This window comes from Coloeus monedula (genome assembly GCF_965178545.1).
Source record: "Coloeus monedula genome assembly, chromosome: 4".
In the NCBI taxonomy this organism is placed as follows: domain Eukaryota; kingdom Metazoa; phylum Chordata; class Aves; order Passeriformes; family Corvidae; genus Coloeus; species Coloeus monedula.
In genome coordinates, this window is record NC_138784.1 from 38,659,473 (window position 1) to 38,678,765 (window position 19,293).

At 37.1% G+C, this 19,293-nt stretch overlaps 1 protein-coding gene across 1 annotated transcript in view; it reads right to left on the reverse strand.

Annotated features, from left to right (window-relative positions):
* Window positions 1-19,293, reverse strand: part of ZDHHC17 (zDHHC palmitoyltransferase 17) — a 67,741-nt gene that overhangs the window by 40,776 nt on the left and 7,672 nt on the right. Inside the window, exons 2-3 of the mRNA XM_082280072.1 lie at window positions 9,365-9,468; window positions 811-933 (exon numbers count right to left, since the gene is read on the reverse strand). Of these exons, the coding sequence (XP_082136198.1) occupies window positions 811-933; window positions 9,365-9,468 (227 nt within the window). The remainder of the gene's footprint in view (window positions 1-810; window positions 934-9,364; window positions 9,469-19,293) is intronic.

The window sequence follows — 19,293 nt, forward strand, 5'->3', positions numbered from 1 at the left end:
TGAAGACATACCAAGACATCAGTGACATGATGAAAACACAACAGTGTTGTAGACACTTATCCCTGGTTCTACAAAAATATGAAAAGGTTCTGTTGTTTTCCGTATCAATAGGTCCCACTGTTACCTACACTGGAACACAAGTCTCAATAGATGGGATGAAGAAATACTAAAAAGAAGAGAAGACTAATTTCAAGCCTGAACTCCCCACAGACAAGCTGCTAAGCTACTTCATTGGAAAGAACTTAAATAGTCAACACCCACTAAGCCAGACACTGAGATCTGGTATCACAAGAGTAGACAACTTTATCTCTGTAGTACCAAGCTTGGTAGCCAACATATTTAATGAAATTATCCACTGCACATAATGAGGGAATAGAGAACACTTGGGGAAAGATATGATAGGCTTGAAAACAAATAAAAACCACTAAATAATATAATTCTAAGGAAATAAAATTAAGTAGTGTCTTGCAAAAAAGAGAGTGAGAGAGCACATAATAAGGTGAGTGATATAAATCAAGATCCCCAAAAGACAGAGGAACCTGAAGTGCAAGAACTGCATCAAGAAAAGGGAATTTTAGATACAGTTAGACACATCAGTAGGCACATGCACTCTAGTAAACAGCAGGAAGAAAATGCAATGCTGTATGTCACAGTGGGAGAGATGCATTAATGGACAAGAGCTCTGACATACTGTCAAGGAAAAAAGGACAAATTGGACACATTAAATTTAAAGACATTCGGTTGTCCTAAAAAAAGAAATCAACATTTTTAAGGACATTAATTTTTGTTTAACAAAAGTGTAATACATACTTCACCAGATCTATCCTGTTGTTGATTGCAGCCCAGTGGAGAAGCGTTACGTTTTCTTTGTCTGGTTGTCGTACATCATAACCAGCTTCCACCAACTCTCTACATCGTTCATATATTCCATACCTTGAAGAATAAAACAAGATATGTCAAAATGCTTACCTTAGATGAAAATGCATTCAGCAAACACCATACTTTTGGTCACAATACAAAATCTTCAACAGAAGAGAAATGAAGAAGAAACTTTTCTATAGGATAACCAATTTCTTGGAACAAGAAGCTTCCACTGGAAAGTTACATTAATCGAATCAGGATATTGCAGAAGACTTGTGTCCACAGAAAACCGTACTGCAGAGCAAGGCAAAATATCTACCAGCAGCATACTAAATTAAAGTAACCGTTCACTTCCCAGGGACTCCACTACATTTGCTTCTCCCACTTCTGTTCTCCCTCCCTTTCCAGCTCTTGACGACCAAAAAAAGCTTAGTCAGCTGATTTGACAGTATCTTCCTAAAATGCAGGAGAAGATAAGTTCATCAAGCCAACTACAAACACTAGCAGCTGAAATATTTCCCATTCTTCTCAAGACAACAAATAGCAATCTTCCTGATAGAAGTTAGTATCATTTTCTTTTTTAGGCCACTTCAGAATTCTGCACATTAATACGAAATCTATTATTTTATTAAAGAGAACTATTAAATGTGATGTACCACCATTTGAAAAAAAATTATGCACATATTTGAAAGTTGAAGCAAATCAGGAAGCATAAATATCACTTAGGCATTTAATGTAGGAGTAACTCCACCATTAAATAATGTTTGCCTTGATGCTTACACTGTTTTACCACCTATTTTTGGGTCAAAAAAAAACAACGCAGAAAAGGAAGTAAAGATTACATTTTGAAAATCTGTACATCCCGTAGGGATTTCTCAAGTGTCAAGGAGGAGAATGTGGGAATGCCTTGCAATCAAGGTCAATGCCTTGTGACATCTGACTTCTGCTAAAACAGAATTTTAACAGCCTCTCAAAGTTGGGATTTAACTAAGTTTTTCATGTGCTGCTTCTATGTTCTACTTTCTGCAGAAGAGATAGCCTTAGAAAAGGCTCTTCTGCTTCTCATCAGCTTGCATAACTGATGCAGAGACCTCCTTCTTAGGGTAGTTACCATTCTTACTTTTTCTTTAATGTATTTGAATCTGGAACCTCAATCTGGATCAATGTTCAAATTACTCAAGCCAACAAAACTCAGGAATGCTTTCTAAGCCTATCACAGATTTGAAACACAAAAATTAGTTGGACGCTATTAAAAAGTACTAGACGTAACAGCCTACTTAGATCATGTTGTTTTCAATTTCTTAGGAAAGTTGCATGAGAAATTATGAAAAATGCTGGAAATTGTCATACTAATTATCTTTTCAAACACTACAAGAGATGAGAACAAAGACTATTGCATGCAGTACATACCAAGTGGCAACACACGTATAAAATGTGGTCCTTCAGACTGAGTAGAAAAAGCAGCAGTCATGAATAATTTTGACAACAAAGCCTTTTTTTAAATCCGTTGGAGGAGGCGGAAAGACGTTTGGGTTACAATGACTTAAAAATGTGCAACCAGCTAGACAAGATACACATGCTCAGACAAACATAACTGCTAGGAAAACTGGTAAGGTTCTAAGTCAACCCAGTCTTTAGGCACACTTGATCTACCAAGTCCTAGTTTAGATCAGTAGAGTGGCCTGATGAGCTTGTACAAATGGCTTAACACATACATACCATTCCTGACTTCTCATCTCAGCTGGAAGGGCCACTGAAACAGGTTAGGACTACAAAAGGCAGGTCAGCCAAGAACAAGGAGTCAAGAGACAGTAGGAGAGACGGGGGAAAGAAGGACTTCCAAAAGCAGGACAGCAAATTCTGATCTTCCTACAGTACAGTATCACACTGCCATATTACAGTGTCTGAATGCAGCCTGGAAAGTGATTCATATAGAATGGCAATGCAACCATTTGTTGACAAGCTGTTCTACTCCAATTAGCTGTTATGACACCCCTTCCTGCTCAAGATAGCCTGCTGTCTTCACTTAAAGTACAAACTGAAAACATAATGTAAGAAATTATTGACCTAAGCACTACTATTAGGTTTAACAGTCACCAGCAAAAAAAAAAATGTATTGCCTAAAGCTGAGTTTAGCTGACTCTCCTCCTGTTTAAGTAAGCAGTACAAAAGCAGTACAAAACAATTTTTAAAATAAATTATTCTAAGTTATCAGAAAGATACAAAGAACACAAGGATACAACAATGTTAACTTCCTATAAAGTGTAAGAAGCAATCATGTAAAGCTTTCATGCAACAGATTAGGATTTTCCTCACATGTATTTGTTTCGGGTGGGATCAAGTTACTCTTCTTCAGAGTGGTTTCTATCAGGCTATGTTTAGTATCTGTGAGCAAAACAGTGTTGATTAACACCAATATTTTAGCTGTTGCTGAGCAGTGCTTACACAGAGTCAAGGCCTTTGCTGTTCCTCATTCCTTGTTTTGCTTTGCTTGTGTGTGCAGCTTTTGCTTTATCTATTAAACTCTGTTTATCCTTAGCCTTTTGGTCAATTTCTCTATCCCACCAGAGGGAAGCAAGTGAGCAGCTGTGTGGGATTCAGCTGCCCAGCAGTTAAACCACTACATCACTATTGGCCAGCTATGGCAAACTGCACATATGCTTTAAGATGAGTGTCCTACCAAGTTGACTACACAACACAAAATGAACCTCCTGAAAGTAACCTTTGATTCCTACCCAAGTTTTTGTTAGACCATGCTGCCAAGATAGGTATAACCAAGAAGCACTATACAGTCTTGGGGGAAGGGGGCAGAGGGGTGATTATTCTTTGGGGTTTTTTGTGGGGGGAGGGCTGGAAGGGTTATTTGTTGGGTTATTTTATTAAAAGCAGAACTATAGTCCTACAGAAAATGTGATGCTATTTTCTGAAGAACTTGGCTTAAGAGGTATAAAAACAAAGGAAATCTGTCACAAGTGATCCTGCAGCCTGTTGAGGCAGAATGCTGTTGCCAGTGCCTCGGCAGAAGTTCCCACAGAATGCTCCAATTATGCTCCGCTGATGTTTACAAGTACCTCTTTCTAGAATTCACCCGAACACTGTGGTGAGGCCCTGAGCAAAGACTGATGGCATGGCTTCAGATACAAGAAGGAATAGTATGAACAGATTCCTTCTTTGGGCTTAGCATCATAGACTTCCCGTTCTTCCCACCAGAAGGCAAACTACAAGTCACAGTACATGGTACTACTTGGCTACAAAACAGAACACAAAATTCTGCAATACATCAGTTGCCTTTACAGTAAAACAAAGCTCTTTCCAAAAGTGATACTGAGTATGAGGTATACAGCAATTTTTTAATTTAAGTCACCCTCAGTTTGTCTATTCCTAGCCATTTACTTTTGGTACCTTGAACTCAATCATAACTGTTTACTAAAGATGCAGCACACAAGGTATAATTTTATGAATCTTCAATTTATTAAATTGTCAGAAGAGGACTTAAGGATCTTGACAGACAAAATCTGCCTGGCAAAAAAAAAAAAGTTAGGAATTTACAACAATTTGCTCCTCTTCCTGGAAACAGCAGGCTCTCTACTATTAAATAGAACACTGAATCTGCTGCAGTTATGGTTTCCTTGAGCTCTGTCGCAGAAGTGAAGCATTCTTCTCTCACATACAACCTACAGTCTTCCACCACCAATTTGCTGCAGCTGACTTCAAGGTTCATGATGCACTGTTTGGTTAGAAAATGACAAAGTCACCTATTTCAGACACTCAGTGTAATCACACTTGTAATGTTGTTATAAAGGGCTCTACACCCTTCAAGAGTAATGGAGAGAAAGATTCAAATCCTCACAGGAAACTGATATATTCATCTAACAAATACTCAGCAGCTGAGTGAATTCTAGAGGGTGATGCTGTAAACATCAATATGGAACATAATTAAAGCATATTATTGAGCCTGTCTTGTTCTGAAAGAAACAGGATTAGTCCAGGGCAAGAATACCATTGTGCAAGCTCATTTTGCGATCACAGTCTCTAAGCTATTTCAGTAACTAACCTGTAACATTTTATTTGTCATCGCAGGTTAAAGATATTCTGACCTTAATACTTTGAAAAACAGTACCCTACTGCCTTCTGCATTTTAAATATGTAATCCATTTTCTATTCTTTTGCCTACAAACACATAGACTCTTCAAAATAGACAATGCCAGCTTTACAGCACGATTAACATTAAATTTGGCCACAATAATAGGAAGGAATCTCTCTACACTGAGCACATCACCATGCCAACAAAGAGTAGGTAAACCAGGAGCTCACTCCCTCATCTTGCTATCACTGTAACTCAAATCAAAGCAACTGAAATTAACTGAAAATGCAATTAACAGAAAATGGATCTTTTTTCTCTTTTCAAATCTCATTCCCATGAATAATGATAAATACTAACAAAGCCTTTAACACATTCTCAAGGTTTTTGTGTTAACAGTAAGACAATTTTGTTTTCAACAGAAAAGGTTTAACTCGAGCTGCTTAATGGACTATTAACAGCAGTGTTGAAAGACAAAAGAAATTCAGCTCTTACTGAATACTGTTCCAAAGCCCTAAATTGTCTCGACAGTTGTGGCCATATTACTAATGTGGTTAAAAAAGTCCCACTCTTCCACGAAAACATCAGGGACATTTCACTTTCAGCAATATAATCAACCCCATGGGCACAAATAATCAGGAATAATGGAAGTGTATCTGTGTCACGGTCTGTCCATTCTCTCCTGTGAGTAGCTGAAAAGAGCCAGGAGTAACTCTTCCTCTGGCCAACCCTTACCAATTTTAATCATTCAATATATAGCTTTATTTTTATCAGTTACCCTATGACTGATGAGAAATAGTCATGAAAAAAGCATGAATCCAACAATTTTTTCCTTTGCGAGACTCAACATAATTCATATTTTATGCTGCACTATCTCACAACGCACAGAACTTCATTTTGAATGATCTCATTGAATAAAACGTAACAGAAAAGTTAATCTTGTGATAATGAAATCGTAACACTTGAGTACAAGGAATCAATCTTCCAGATGTCACAAAAGCACTTATTAGTATCATTAATCTTTAATACCCATGTTCATAATGGTCATTTAACTTACTTTCAACAAAGCTGGAATTTGATAAAACTCCCTAAAAGCCAAAAGTGTCTATTCACTCTCAAGAGAACTGAAGAACACAATGAGAGGTTTAATGTGTCTCAGATTTTGTTCTCCTACTGACAGCCCACCACATGCTTCTCTACTTGTGAACTTCATCTATCTCTCAGTTTCTCAGTCTAAAGATTTAAAACAAAATGAACAGCAACTTTGTCACATTAACACAGGACGTTTCCCAAGACATCATATTAAAAGTTATGACTGCTGCCCTGGATGACAGAGGGCTACTGGTGCCAGACAACAGAAATAAATGTACCCAATACACCATTAAATTTCACCTTGAAATCACTTATGACAGTTTTGGTTTTGTTTTTTTTTTTTTTTTTAAACAAGACTCCATTCCCTCCCTGGAGCTCCAGTGAGAACTCTGAATATCACAGAGGAACAAAACCAAAGGCAAGCATGGATGATTTTTTTACTATTCCTTTGAAAACAGTTTTTCAAATACAGATGAGTGGCCTGCTTCTGCTTTCAGAAGCGGAGACTTTCTATGAACCAAACAATTCTGCTATAGCCAAATATAATATGGCAAAAAATTACATACACATTCTAACATCTGAAACATGAAGGGCCACAACAGTGCTACTTTGAAAGCTACCTAGATGCTCTTGGACATGTTTACAACAAAGTCAGTGAAAAGTGCTCTTTGTATGAACAGGTACTAAAACCAAACACTGTGATTTTTACTCCAGCAAAATTTTCTGCAAAATAAAAACAGAGACTGACTATTTTTGATACAAAGCATGCCAAGGGTCCCCAGGTCTTCCAGAGAACTCATGAGGAGCATAATGGGGAAAAAATACAAATACCAACAAACTCTCTTCAATGAGCCAAACCACTGTTTTCTATATGAAATCTTAATGTGATTATAAGAAGTTATTATAATTGTAGCTCATACCATATGAGCGTGTTAATTTGAGTCCAATCTACAGATTAAGAAGATATATCACTGAAACAGTTCAATAAGATATGATGCAACATACAAATACTTATGGAAAAATGTGAGGAGTTTGCAAGGTCGTATTTTTCCTTGCTGAAAAACAAAATTGAGCACAGTAATTTACTAACACTGTTTTATTTCTGTGTAATCCAGTGTCAATAAAAACATGTCAAAATAGAATTCTACATTCAAACAGCATACATGAAATATAGATGAGTTTTAGATTTTTTCATCCCATTTTTCTCACCATCACCTTTAAGGTTTAAGGAACTATACTCTCAATTTTCATGTATGTTGGAACAATAACATAACAAATTATTTTTTCCAGGAGAAACTGGAGTTGGGAAAAACCCCACCCAAACCAAGAGACTGAAAAATCTTACTATATTTTAATTCTTATTATATTTTGCTACATCTTGCTTCAACTTACTGAACTGCTTATGGGAAGCGTTCTAGGAGACTGACGGGTGGTCCTTTTTTACAAAAACTTTGTGGTATCTTACTTACTTAGCACTGAACTAAAAAGTAAGGAAAGTCAGCAGATATTTTAATCTCAGTGAGTACTAATTTTAGAGGACAAAGGGAAGAAGATAAGATCACCTATTTTTTTATACATAGATGTGATAGGTTATGCTTTTACAAGTGCAAATAACTACACCATTTTAGTAGAAAAAGCGTATCCTTTCAAGAACACTGAATTAATGTATCAGCAGCATTATTTTACTGCAAATCTTATAATACTTGGTGGGTTTATTTTCTACCTTAAATTTCAGACATATTTCCCTTTATGACAGACATTTTTTATAACATGGCCTTCAAAACCTAGTAAATGCTTAAATAAAAGCATGTCTGAGAGGACACAGCCTCAAGCTGTGCCAGGGGAAGCTTAGGCTAGATATCAGAAAAAAATTCTTCACAGAAAGAGTGGTTTGGCATTGGAATGGCCTGCCCAGGGAGGTGGTTGAGTCACCAACCCTGGAGGTGTTTTAAAAAGCTTTGATGAGGCACTCAGTGCCATGGTTTAGCTGATAAGGTAATGTTAGGTCACAGGTGGGACTCGATGATCTCAAAGGTCTTTTCCAACCTAGTTCATTCTGTGATTCTGTGAATTCTCCTCCTAATCAGGGAAGTGCTGCCTGGATACCACAACTTGATCATGTTGACAGTCCTCCTTCCCTGCAATATTAACCATTAGGGCTACAATATGAAACTGCAGTCCTCGTGGTGAGATGTCAACTCAGACCAGTTGGTTCTTGTATGAGGAGACTAGAAAAGACTTGTAACAACTCAGCTGAAAGCACAGATCAGCCTGAACCTGAGGGTTAACAGGGACAAAGGTATTTTAGGTTTCCAAATACGCAATGAGCATACAAGAATAGAAGTAGGTAACTTGTAAAACCACTTCTGCTGTCAAACACACTTCCATACTTTTATAAGAAACAGCTAGTTTGATATTGTGCCAGTATTGTAATTTCTAAAAATACCCTAATATGAGTATTATAGGTTGCAGTGCTACCATTAAAGTACTTAGAGCAACAATAGCAGTCTGAAACAGATGTCTATCTGTTTCAGGGAGCTAAACTCCTTACAACTCCAAAAATGAAGGAAAGTACATACTTCCTACTCCTAAACTGGGCCTGTGTCACATGCAGAGCTGCAAAGCTGCTTTCTTATAGGAAAAAAATGCAAGAAAAATTTTGGCTTGAGAAGAAAAAGGCAAATAGCTCTGCAAGATCCATAATGGCTCAAGCATTCAAATTGAAAATACAATATTAAAAATACAAATCTTACAAAACTATCTCAGCTCATTGAAGAAAAGTGATGGTGGTAACAGTTTCTGAATGGCAAACAGTAGCAAACTAAAAAACAGCATCATGACAACTCTCCCGAAAGTCTTGTAGATTAGTATCTGCTACAGGACTGTGGAACAAACAAATTTGTATAATACATCTGCATAAAGAGGGCAATTAAATCTCCACTCAGTTTACTCCTACAGTCCTCCATGAAAGTTAGAGACACATTCTTTCTAACCTATAAATCGATCAAACCCTTATGTTTGCATATAAATGTTGCCTGCTTACCTGTAAATTATCACTGACAGAAAATAAACAACAGTACCATTCTCTCTTCCAGCAATCTGTCCAGCAACCACCTATATTTACAACTCACCACAATTCCTCCCGGTTTTTTTATACAATGATCAAAAGTTTGTCCTAACAGTAATTTTGCAGAGGTTACTTCTGAAATCTTCCACTACTGGATTGAAAAAATACAGTTTACCTTCCACTTTACACAAATAAAGCAACTCATTTTACTGTTTCTAACTGATAAAGACACAGACAAATCTAACATTCAAAAATAAACTTACTGTGTGGCTTTGACAATGTCCCAAGTGCTGTAATCATCAATGTGGCTTTTCCGTCCAAGAGATTCACTGTATCCATGGTTGAAATGGCTTTGAGGTTTTATTTCCTAAAAAAAGACAAACTTGCTTTTAGAACACCCAAATTAGGAAGTTTCTGAGGAAAAAAAAAAGGTAATTTTATAAGCAAAATTAAAACCAGTACCCAGTTCAATGTACTATAAAGCTACCTAAGTGTAACAGGGGTACATTTCTACATTTTGGAAAGCAGGCTACCATATTCCCCAGTATAGTTTTCAAACACTTTACAGAAAACACGACTTGCAATCACAGGGTCCTGCCAAATCCTACACTTTTTTCCCTACCTGTGTTTTTACAGAATGCTAACAAAAACTAAGAACAAATTTCTTTGGTTACTATTGGGCTTGGGTTTTTATTTTTTGTTTTGCTTTACTTTGCTTTTACAAATGCAACATAACACAGCTAGAAAAGCTATTTGCCATAAACTGACAAAGTCTCAGTATGTTTCTACGAATTAATGTTGCATTTCAAATAGCAGAGGTGTTATCTGTGTATGTTTAAGCTGTGGCTCTCAAAAGTAAATGGCATGACCATGACTTGTGCTTCGACAGATACAGCTCCCTGACTTAATTCTGTTGATGAAGGGCAACACTTTCAGGCTCAGTGCTTCCTCTGTTGGAATCTATACTCAAACACTGTATTAACAGATCACTAGGGCAGCAAGACACCATTTTTCTTTACAACACTCAGTGTTGCAAAGTGCAAGCTGAAACTGAACAATTAATTTTATACATCTTCTGGACAATTTCCTATGCATTGCCGATACTATAGCTGATTGCCTCTGCGCACCAGCCATGCAATTCAGCATAGCTACATAAAAAACTATGAAAACTGCAATATGGTGAAAAAGCAAAAAAAAAGGAACAAGCTCTCTGCACGTTCTAAAGATACATCTCAGCTGATTTCATTAAAGTGTATTATCTACGTTCAGTTTTCCCCAACATATACTTCCATGAGAAGAATTTTTATCTTTAATCTAAATCTGGAAAAACTTTTAAAAACCCCATGAAAGGTTGTTTAATTAAACAGTTTCAACTCCCACTTAGTTACTACAATGAGCTACCAACTTGTTCATTATTATACTAGACAGATTTTTAATTTTTTTTTTTAAATAAAGAGAAATGAGTCAAGACAATGATCATGTCGTGCACCTAACCTTAAGAAGGATTCATAATCACAAAGCTCCACTACTACCTCTCCTTAGAGGCATACGCTGCCCTGTTAGCTTAACTGACTAAGAGATATATTAGGGTTAGGGAGAGTTCCTATTGCCAGCATGAGCATGAGCAGGCCTTCCTATTTCTCATGTTCTCTCAGCTGAGCAGTAATTTCTGCAAAAGGAGCTGGTGGGCACAATGAGAAATAACTGCTTACTGTGCCCAGTTGGGGCTAGTGAGCCAAAGTGTTTTCTTGCTTCCTGGGACATTAACCCGCTCCCCACTGAATGAATGGGAGTTTAAGTTAACTGCCCTCTAGCGCTCAGATGTTAATTCATCTTGGCTGTTATTTCACAATAACTATTTCTACTCTAAAATTATTACATACATTATCTATATCTTTTAAAGACGCTAGAAAAAAAAAAAAAAAAAAAAAAGATTGAAGTCTGAAACCCACATTTTAAGTATTTCCAGATTTCAACATGCTGAAGTACCACTTAGGCAGAAGTCTAAAAACTCTGGATACCAGTTATAACTTCAGAGTAAACTATCAAGAAATTAGTCTAGTTGCAAAGCTGAAAACTCTCAGTATTTACTTAAAAACTGAGTAACTTCAGTTGAGCATGTTTGTATTTGTTACATACAATATACCTATTTCAGACAGGAGGAAAAAATCCAAGTAAGAATTTCTAATGCATTAAGTACATTTTGTAGCACTAAATTAATATAGTAATTTATATAGTTAGAAAAACTGTTGCAGCGGCAGGGGAGGGACCCCAACAAAAAACTATGAAAATTTATACTCTAAAAAAAAATCTTTCACAAAATTGAATCATTTAGAGCTTTAGAACCAGAACACAGTTACCACTGATGACTAGTGCAGCAAGTCTTTATTTTCAAAATAGACTTATTCTTACGCACAGCTTTTCTTCAGAAAAACAATTTTTTCCGTTTCCACAGTACCTAAGTGATCAGCAGATTATATCTTTTCTTGACCACAATGTTATTCTGCAGCATTTAATTTTTCTTTCCAAGCCTGAAAAATTACCTAGATGAACCAATTAAGCATAGCCGGCCCAGCAGGAAGGTTGCTCTGTTGCCATCTCTACAGGAGAGACAACCTAAAAATGTAACAGGGCATCTGCTGTCATCCAAGTCATATGTTACAAACAATCCTCTTATAATTCAGAAACATAGCTTTGCTTTGTATCTGAAGAAGGCAACAGCTTAACCAAGCCTTTTTTCCCTCAGCTACCAGATAAGCCAGAGTGTTATCTGGAGTAAAAGATGCTGGAAAAGATACCAGAGATCATTACAATTTAAAAGAGAAAGTAAAATATAAGAGAAGGCTATATTCATTAGTTTGTTCCACATTATTTTTTTTCTTTTCAGTCATATTAGAAAAAAAACAGGATTTACACTATCTCTGTTACCCCATTATTACACCACACATCTGCAGCAGGATTTTACATACCAACTTGTAATGCTCAGACCCTGAAAAGCTAGAAGGATAAGTAGGCAGAGACCTGAACAAAAAAATATTCACTGTCCTGGAGCATCTTGATGAGGAGACAGTAGTCTGATGTATTTTTGAGCCTCCCACAGCTACTGGAAGGGGGGAAAGTCTCTCATCTAACAATTATTAAAAACAAACTGAGAAACTCTGGCTGTCTTTCAGTCATATATTAGTGTACCAGAGAACACTATTTTTACTAACCTGCATTTTCCTGACCACTTCAAGCATGCAAACGTGGTTTCTGTTCCCTTGAGCCTACCAGTAGCCAGTCAAGAGAGCATTCTCAAGCAGTGTACATTAATGTCAGCCTAGAGTGATCATGAAATCGCAGCCTTATGATACTAATGTTTCCACAAAAAGGTTTAAGAGAATACAACAAAACTTCAGCTATTAACTAATAACCATGTAAATTTTAAAAAGTGAGAGGTGGTATTAACTCCTGCTATACTAGTTTCCTAATGACTTAAAGCTAATGACAGTGCCTTTAAAAATATATATATTTCTTTTGTACTGATAGCATCTCTGAACTACTCTTTTTAACAGAATTTGTAAGTTTCAATATACATCAATACAAAATAGTTGAAGTCAAAAAACATTTGAGGTGATCACAAGTGATGCATGAGACACAACTAAGCAAGAAACAGTTCTCCCCTTTTTTTCCCCCCAGTACATACCTGAGCAGCTACAATCCATTTGTTTAATATAAAGACTCACAACAAATATAAACTTAAAGTGAACCCTATGTTTTATAATTTATTAAGAGAGTTGAGTTCATATTTTACATTTAGGAATAGCTGAAACAATTCCTAAAATCCTCAAAGTTTTATGAGCATCACAGCCTCCAAAATCATACCACGGAGTCTTCTATAGCAGTGTAAACTGTGGAAAAAAGGATGACTTCAGATGTGCCTGAAAAGAACCTGCAGACACAGCTCATTTTGGAAGTAAATCTTTAACAGTACATCACAGGAAAGCATATAAAATCTGAATTCGCAGCCAATACAGTCAATTCTCTGCAGCCCAGACACAGACTCCCAATCTTAGACTCAAAATTTGTCAGTCATTATTATCTATCCAACTTGGCAGTTGCATGCTGGCTCACAGTAGCATGCTGGCTACTGCAAGAGCCACTCTGCTGGGGATAGCTCTTACCTGGCATTATGAGTGCCTAGTTTACGACTGTAATCTGCAGAGTAACCTCTGGGTTCCTAAGTCAAAAAGCTATCAGGAATCAGGAGAAAAGAAAACCTGGATTTTGTGAATCGCAGTCATAGTTGATTCACCTGCTGATAGGTGATTTGGACCAAGTCAATGCAAATAATGCTGTTACACACTGTGCTTGGCTGATAAGGCAAAAAGAAAAGAAGCAAGGTAGCAGCTAGAAACTGAAAATAATTGTTTTCAAGGTTCTGAAATTCCTGTGCAGGGCTAGGGCACCAGAATATAAATGCAGAAGAGTAGTTTCTCCTAATTATTCTAGAAAGAATGATTTAGAAAGAAATAATCAAAGACTAATATTAAGAGAATGCAACATAGGTTTACGCCACTAACTGGGCAAGCTACCAATAACAGGAAAACAACTGACAGCCTGAGGTAGGAGACCTTTCGAAGACCTACAATGAATGAATGCAAACCAGGTACCTGCTCAAGGTGGCACATTTCCCATTTCTAAATGGTTCGCATAGCAATTTAAAAGACTGCAATTTAAAAACCTGGTGATATTAAACACAATCTCTTTTTACATGCATTGTTCCCACAGACAACAGCTTCAGCGCAGGCACGACCATCAGATGCTGCCGTAACACGCCCAGGCACATCTCTAAGTGGACGGCAGGCTGCTTGAACAAAGCTGGCTGTGCCCAGGCATCACACAGGCTGCTCAGCCCCAGCAGGACCACCCGCAGTGCTGCTACATCGGGGGCAATCTGCCCAGTGTGGGTCATTCTGCAGCAGCTAAGATAGAGAGAAATCACACTTATGACATTTACATAGTATCTCTTTTCAGAGTTAACAAAAAATAGTAACACACAAAATAGCGATTACTTCCTCCAACTTGCTGGACAGAAGAGAAAGCTTAACTTTTAAATCCTACAATGATCTAGATTACCTGACTCCCACTACTAAAGGAACAGAAATAAGCATTAAAAAGTGAAAAATAATGAGTTTAGGCTTTTAAGTTCCCACCTAAAAGAATGAACCTCCCCTAAATTCACACGCCCTCACACAAATTTTAGGAATATACTTTAAATTCTTGAAACTACTATGATTTTTTTAAACATATGATATGACAGATTGATAATAAAGTAGCAACATAACATTTTGAGCCTAGAGTATAAACTGCATTCACAAATGGCTTCAACAACATTTCCCAAGTGTTAAAATATTTTCCCTTTTTTGATGAAAATATTTATTCCAGGAAAATTTAATTTTTCAATGATGATCAGCTGTTAAAAAACCCTAACAGCCAATTAAAAGATGAAAACCTAATTGAAACCCAAATGCACTTGATTTTTGCTACTTTGATCTTTAGTGACAATGGCTCTTCCCCAGCTGAGAGTCAGGAAAACTAGTAAGAAGGTAGTAGAGCAGAGGCCTGATGTCACTGATATAAAATAAGTAAGTTGCAAACAGTAGTCTCTAGTTATTTCATCCTGTTTCAAGGAGCCATTTCCAAGTAGGACTTGAGCCAAAGTTGTTACCTTTGCTAAAAGAGAAAGGTCATTCCTCTGCCCACTCTTTCCCACTGCTCTTGGTTCCATGCTCCTGCTGCCTAACTCAAGCCAGCTTTGGTATTTGGAGCTATGGTCACACCACGCCCACTCCACTCCATTACAGGAAAGGGGAAGGGGGGAACAACAAGAAATAGAAAACTCTATCTTTTAGTAGGACAGCAAGCTGAATCTGTTTCTCCTGTGAAAACACAGGCTCCAGAGCCACTCAGAAAGGAAAAGCAAGTCAACAGAAGGTAGCAGGAACGTTTCCACAGCTGCTAATTGTTAATTTGACTAAGCAATCATGGAACACACCACAGCTTTTAAATACCCAAGAAGTTGGGCTGACAGGTTGAAGAAAATTATTCTGCTTAGAAATTGCTAGAGTTGGTTAGCTTAGAAGGTTGCAAGAAAGACAAATTTTGTTTACCTGTAAGAATCAAATTTGGTTCCCCCACTCCTACCAAGGATCACTACTTCTAGATGAGCTTCCCATTTCAGTGACTATCCTTTGACGAGGCCCTAATCACTCATAGGCATCTGTGATTATTTTGTCATTACTCATTAGTCACAAAATGTGCAGACTGCTTGCACAGATGCACAAGTAATGCAGTGCAGGAAAAAAAACCACAAAAGAGAATAATGCTTTAAAAACAACAACAACAAAAAAAAGACATGTTTCGGTAAAAAAAGGAACAACATAGAGAAAAAATATTTCCTCTGGAAAATAGGACCAGTAAGATGGGGAAAGAGAAGATAATGCAAAATATGAAATATAACTCCAAAGGAAAAAGCAAGAAGTACAGGGGAGATGAGGGGGGGAAAGTGTTTATTCTTGGAAGCTGTGCTGATATCGGCATTCCCAATCAGCCCTCCTCATAACCAAACACACAAGTAAAGTTATGCTCATTTCCTCTCAATACTCAAAGCTTTTAATCTTTTCCAATAAAAAAGCCTAAATGAAATAACCTTAAGGATTCTGAGAATAGTATTTACAGAAAAAAAATAGGAAGTTATGCATGAAAGAAAAAGATGACCAAGACTGAATTATTCTGAGACAGCAATTTCATAATTCACAATTATACACAGCAGGAGGATATGAATAGGTCAATATGCCTGCTTGGACATAAGGAAGGGAGGAAAGAACTGCTGCTTACAGCTGCCACACATGGCTCTGGTAGGCATTAACAGATGGCTAGGACTGCTTTTCCTTTAACATTATGCAATGTTGCTGCAAGGAAGTGATACCATGATCAAAATCAGACACTCAAATTCTGAATGGTGACCAAGATAATTGAGGCTTAAAGAGAAAATACTAACAAGTTTTAAAATAAAAACTTAGAAATAAAAGTATTACCTTCCAGAAAATATTGCATACTATTGCCTGTGCTTCTTAACAGAAACAAAATAATTTCTTTTTTAATTAATGTCAACACTGTTTTCGTATCTGGCTGCAGTCAGAGAATCATAATAAAATTAGAAGTGACTGCAACTATTTCAGGGAAGCTAAATAATAATCCTCATGTATGTGTGTTACATTTAGCAGGGAATACTGGAGGTTAGTATTAAATAATTCCTGTTCAATTTTCCTGTTCTTCATTTACTACAACCTTTTTAGTTTCCTCTCCCAGTTTTCCTCCTACTTTTAAAAAGGTGCAAGAATCTATACAGACCAATTTATACATAGTTATTTATATATTATAAACACCCACATTCATTTATATACATGAAGACCAGTCACCCATGAACTAACACTAATAGAAAAATGCTTAGAAAATAAATACAAGCAAATCAATCAAACAGAAATGACAACAACAAAAAAGAGATACTGCCGGTTATTTTAATAATTTTAATGAAAGATCCTCTTCTAAAGTTTATGGTAACTTTCCTTCCCCTACCCCTTCAACTAATTCTGCAACACACAAAGTCACAGAAACAGGCGAAAATGCCATAGTTTTAGAGAGAATCACAATCAATTCTTTACAGACATTCTTCTCTAGAATCCAGTTTCTCCCAACATTTCCTGCTGCAACAGCTAATCTAACTGTTGACTGTCATCAAGTGGAACAGTCTGATCCTTCTCATATTCACACAAAGACCCAGCCCAGAAAGTTAAGAATTCTCTAGGGCTATGTAGGTTCACAACATTGAGGAGCCAAAGTGTACAGCAGCTATGAGCTGTTAGATTGTCTGGACCAGGATGATTCACATACACCTAAAGTTAAGCTAACGCATGCTAGAAAATTTCCACCTAAACCAGACTACGTTCTCCATGGAAGAAAAAAGCATGCCATATCACTTTTTTTATTAACTGATCAAATTATGCATTTTTAAAAAAAAGTTCAGTGTCTGGCTTACAAATATATACCATCAGACTTGCCTTACTTTGGTTCTTAATCCTTGGATTCTCCCTGCCCCATTACGGCATTAAATTACACAAAATGAGTATGACATGACAAAATAAACTTCTATTCAATTTCTGTGACTGTTTTCCATTACTTTTTACATTTTACTGCATATTGTGAAGTCTGTTCAGTTTTCCTCCTACAATTCTGGTCTATTTGCACAGTTTCTTGACACACTAAAAGACAAGATTCATTTACGGAAATCCCTAAAGAAGCTAATTATAGAATACGTAAACAATGGAAATAAATCTGTACCAAATACTTAAATCTTTTTTTTTTAATCAATCTGTAGTTTGACAATGCTTTCTTTAAAAAGTGGTGAAATAGATGGAGAAAAGCCTCACCTTAAACCACCAAGGACCATGAAGTGGTCCTTTTGCTGCTACAGATTTCCACACACAAGCAAGTCAGCCATCACACAGAGAACATAATCCTGCATACTCTCCAACATAGATCTAATTTTTTACATAATGAGTTAGAGATGCTCAACTAGACCCCTTAATCCAACCACTCTATGCAGAGGTCAGAGCTCATGTGATTTAAAGGACAGCTGATAATGAGGAAGAAAACAAGCACCCACAACCAGTCAACTGCATTCTAGTCATTTCCTTGAAGATGCTCCTAAATTAAACAGTGTTATACTTTAGGAAGCCATAGCGTCACAAATAGGCTTTTCAAGAGGCTTTGTATTTGCACACACAGCATCAAAAGCAAGTGCTATTTAAAAGAGCTACATTTACTAGCATCTGTAAAGGTTAAAAAAACTAAAAGCTTAAAATGTTATGGTGTAAAGCTCACTATAAAGCTTTTGTTTAGTCAGCAACTTAGATTAACATGTACATTTATCTTTTTGGCTTTCTTTTCACAGAGTGTTGCATTGTGTTCTGAGCCAAAAATCTAAGGATTTTGGCAAAAATTAACCTATTCTTTTTCCAAGTGATTTACACAGGTCTAGATCTCACAATACACAAGCTTACACAGCCATTAATGTAAAAAAAAAAAAAAGAAATCCCTGAAAGACCTAAGTACTAAAGTGCTAAACTTCAAAAATGCACCCAAATATGTATCTAGCTCAACCCTGATACTCAACCACTTGAAGAAAAAACAGCCCTCTTTTTAAAATTCACAGAAAAGTATATTCTTAAAAGTCTTTTTCAAAGGTAAATGTCTTTTTCATTCATCAAGAATTAGAGCACCAGCAAGTGCACATGTCACAACGAGCAGTCAGCCTAGCTACAGATATTCTTTTCTCCTTGGCAGATACAGAAAAAAAGTTAGTACAAGTTGTGCTCAATCCTTACAAGAAATTTCAATTCACCATTCCCATCTCAACCTTGCAGTAGCCAATGGAGCCTTACATCAACAGCCAGCAGAGCAAACTCCCATTCCCACTTATGATAAACACATGCTGCTTAACCCACCACAACTAGGAAGTGCATGAAAGGCGCTGCTAGTCATGCTAATAGTCAATCTCCTGCAGCAAATGAGACAGCTCAGTGAATCCATGGTCTGACACTTAAGAACAGTCCCATTCTCTCCAGCTCACTTTCCAAACCAGGACTGCCAGCTCACTGTCTACCTTCTGTCAGTACTTTAGTGCACTTGATCCTTCCATGAGTAGGCTTAGCGAACTGGCAAAAAGTTATTCAGAGCGTTTTCTTTTTACTGGATGCATTTTCTACTGATTTACTTCCCTGAACTGGCTCATCCTGGGACCAGACAAGCATCACTGGCATATGAGTAAAGCCAAAAGCATCTAAACCACAATCAGCTTAAGACAAGCTAAAAGTGACCTGCCATCAGGCAGGTGATCACATTCCTGGTCCTGGCTGCACCTTCTCCATTACCTCTTACCCATTCTCACAACAGCAAAGTAACAGCGTCAGATCAGGTCAGACTCACCAAGCAAGTACTACCCCAAGTCACCTACTGGCCACACAACTGCAAGAGCTCACCCCAAGAAGGGTGAGGAGCTGTGTCTGGGTTCCACCATGGCTTGAGACCGGCTTAGACTCAATCATAAAAATCGCATCCTTCAGAGCCAGCAATGCAAATGTTCTCAGAG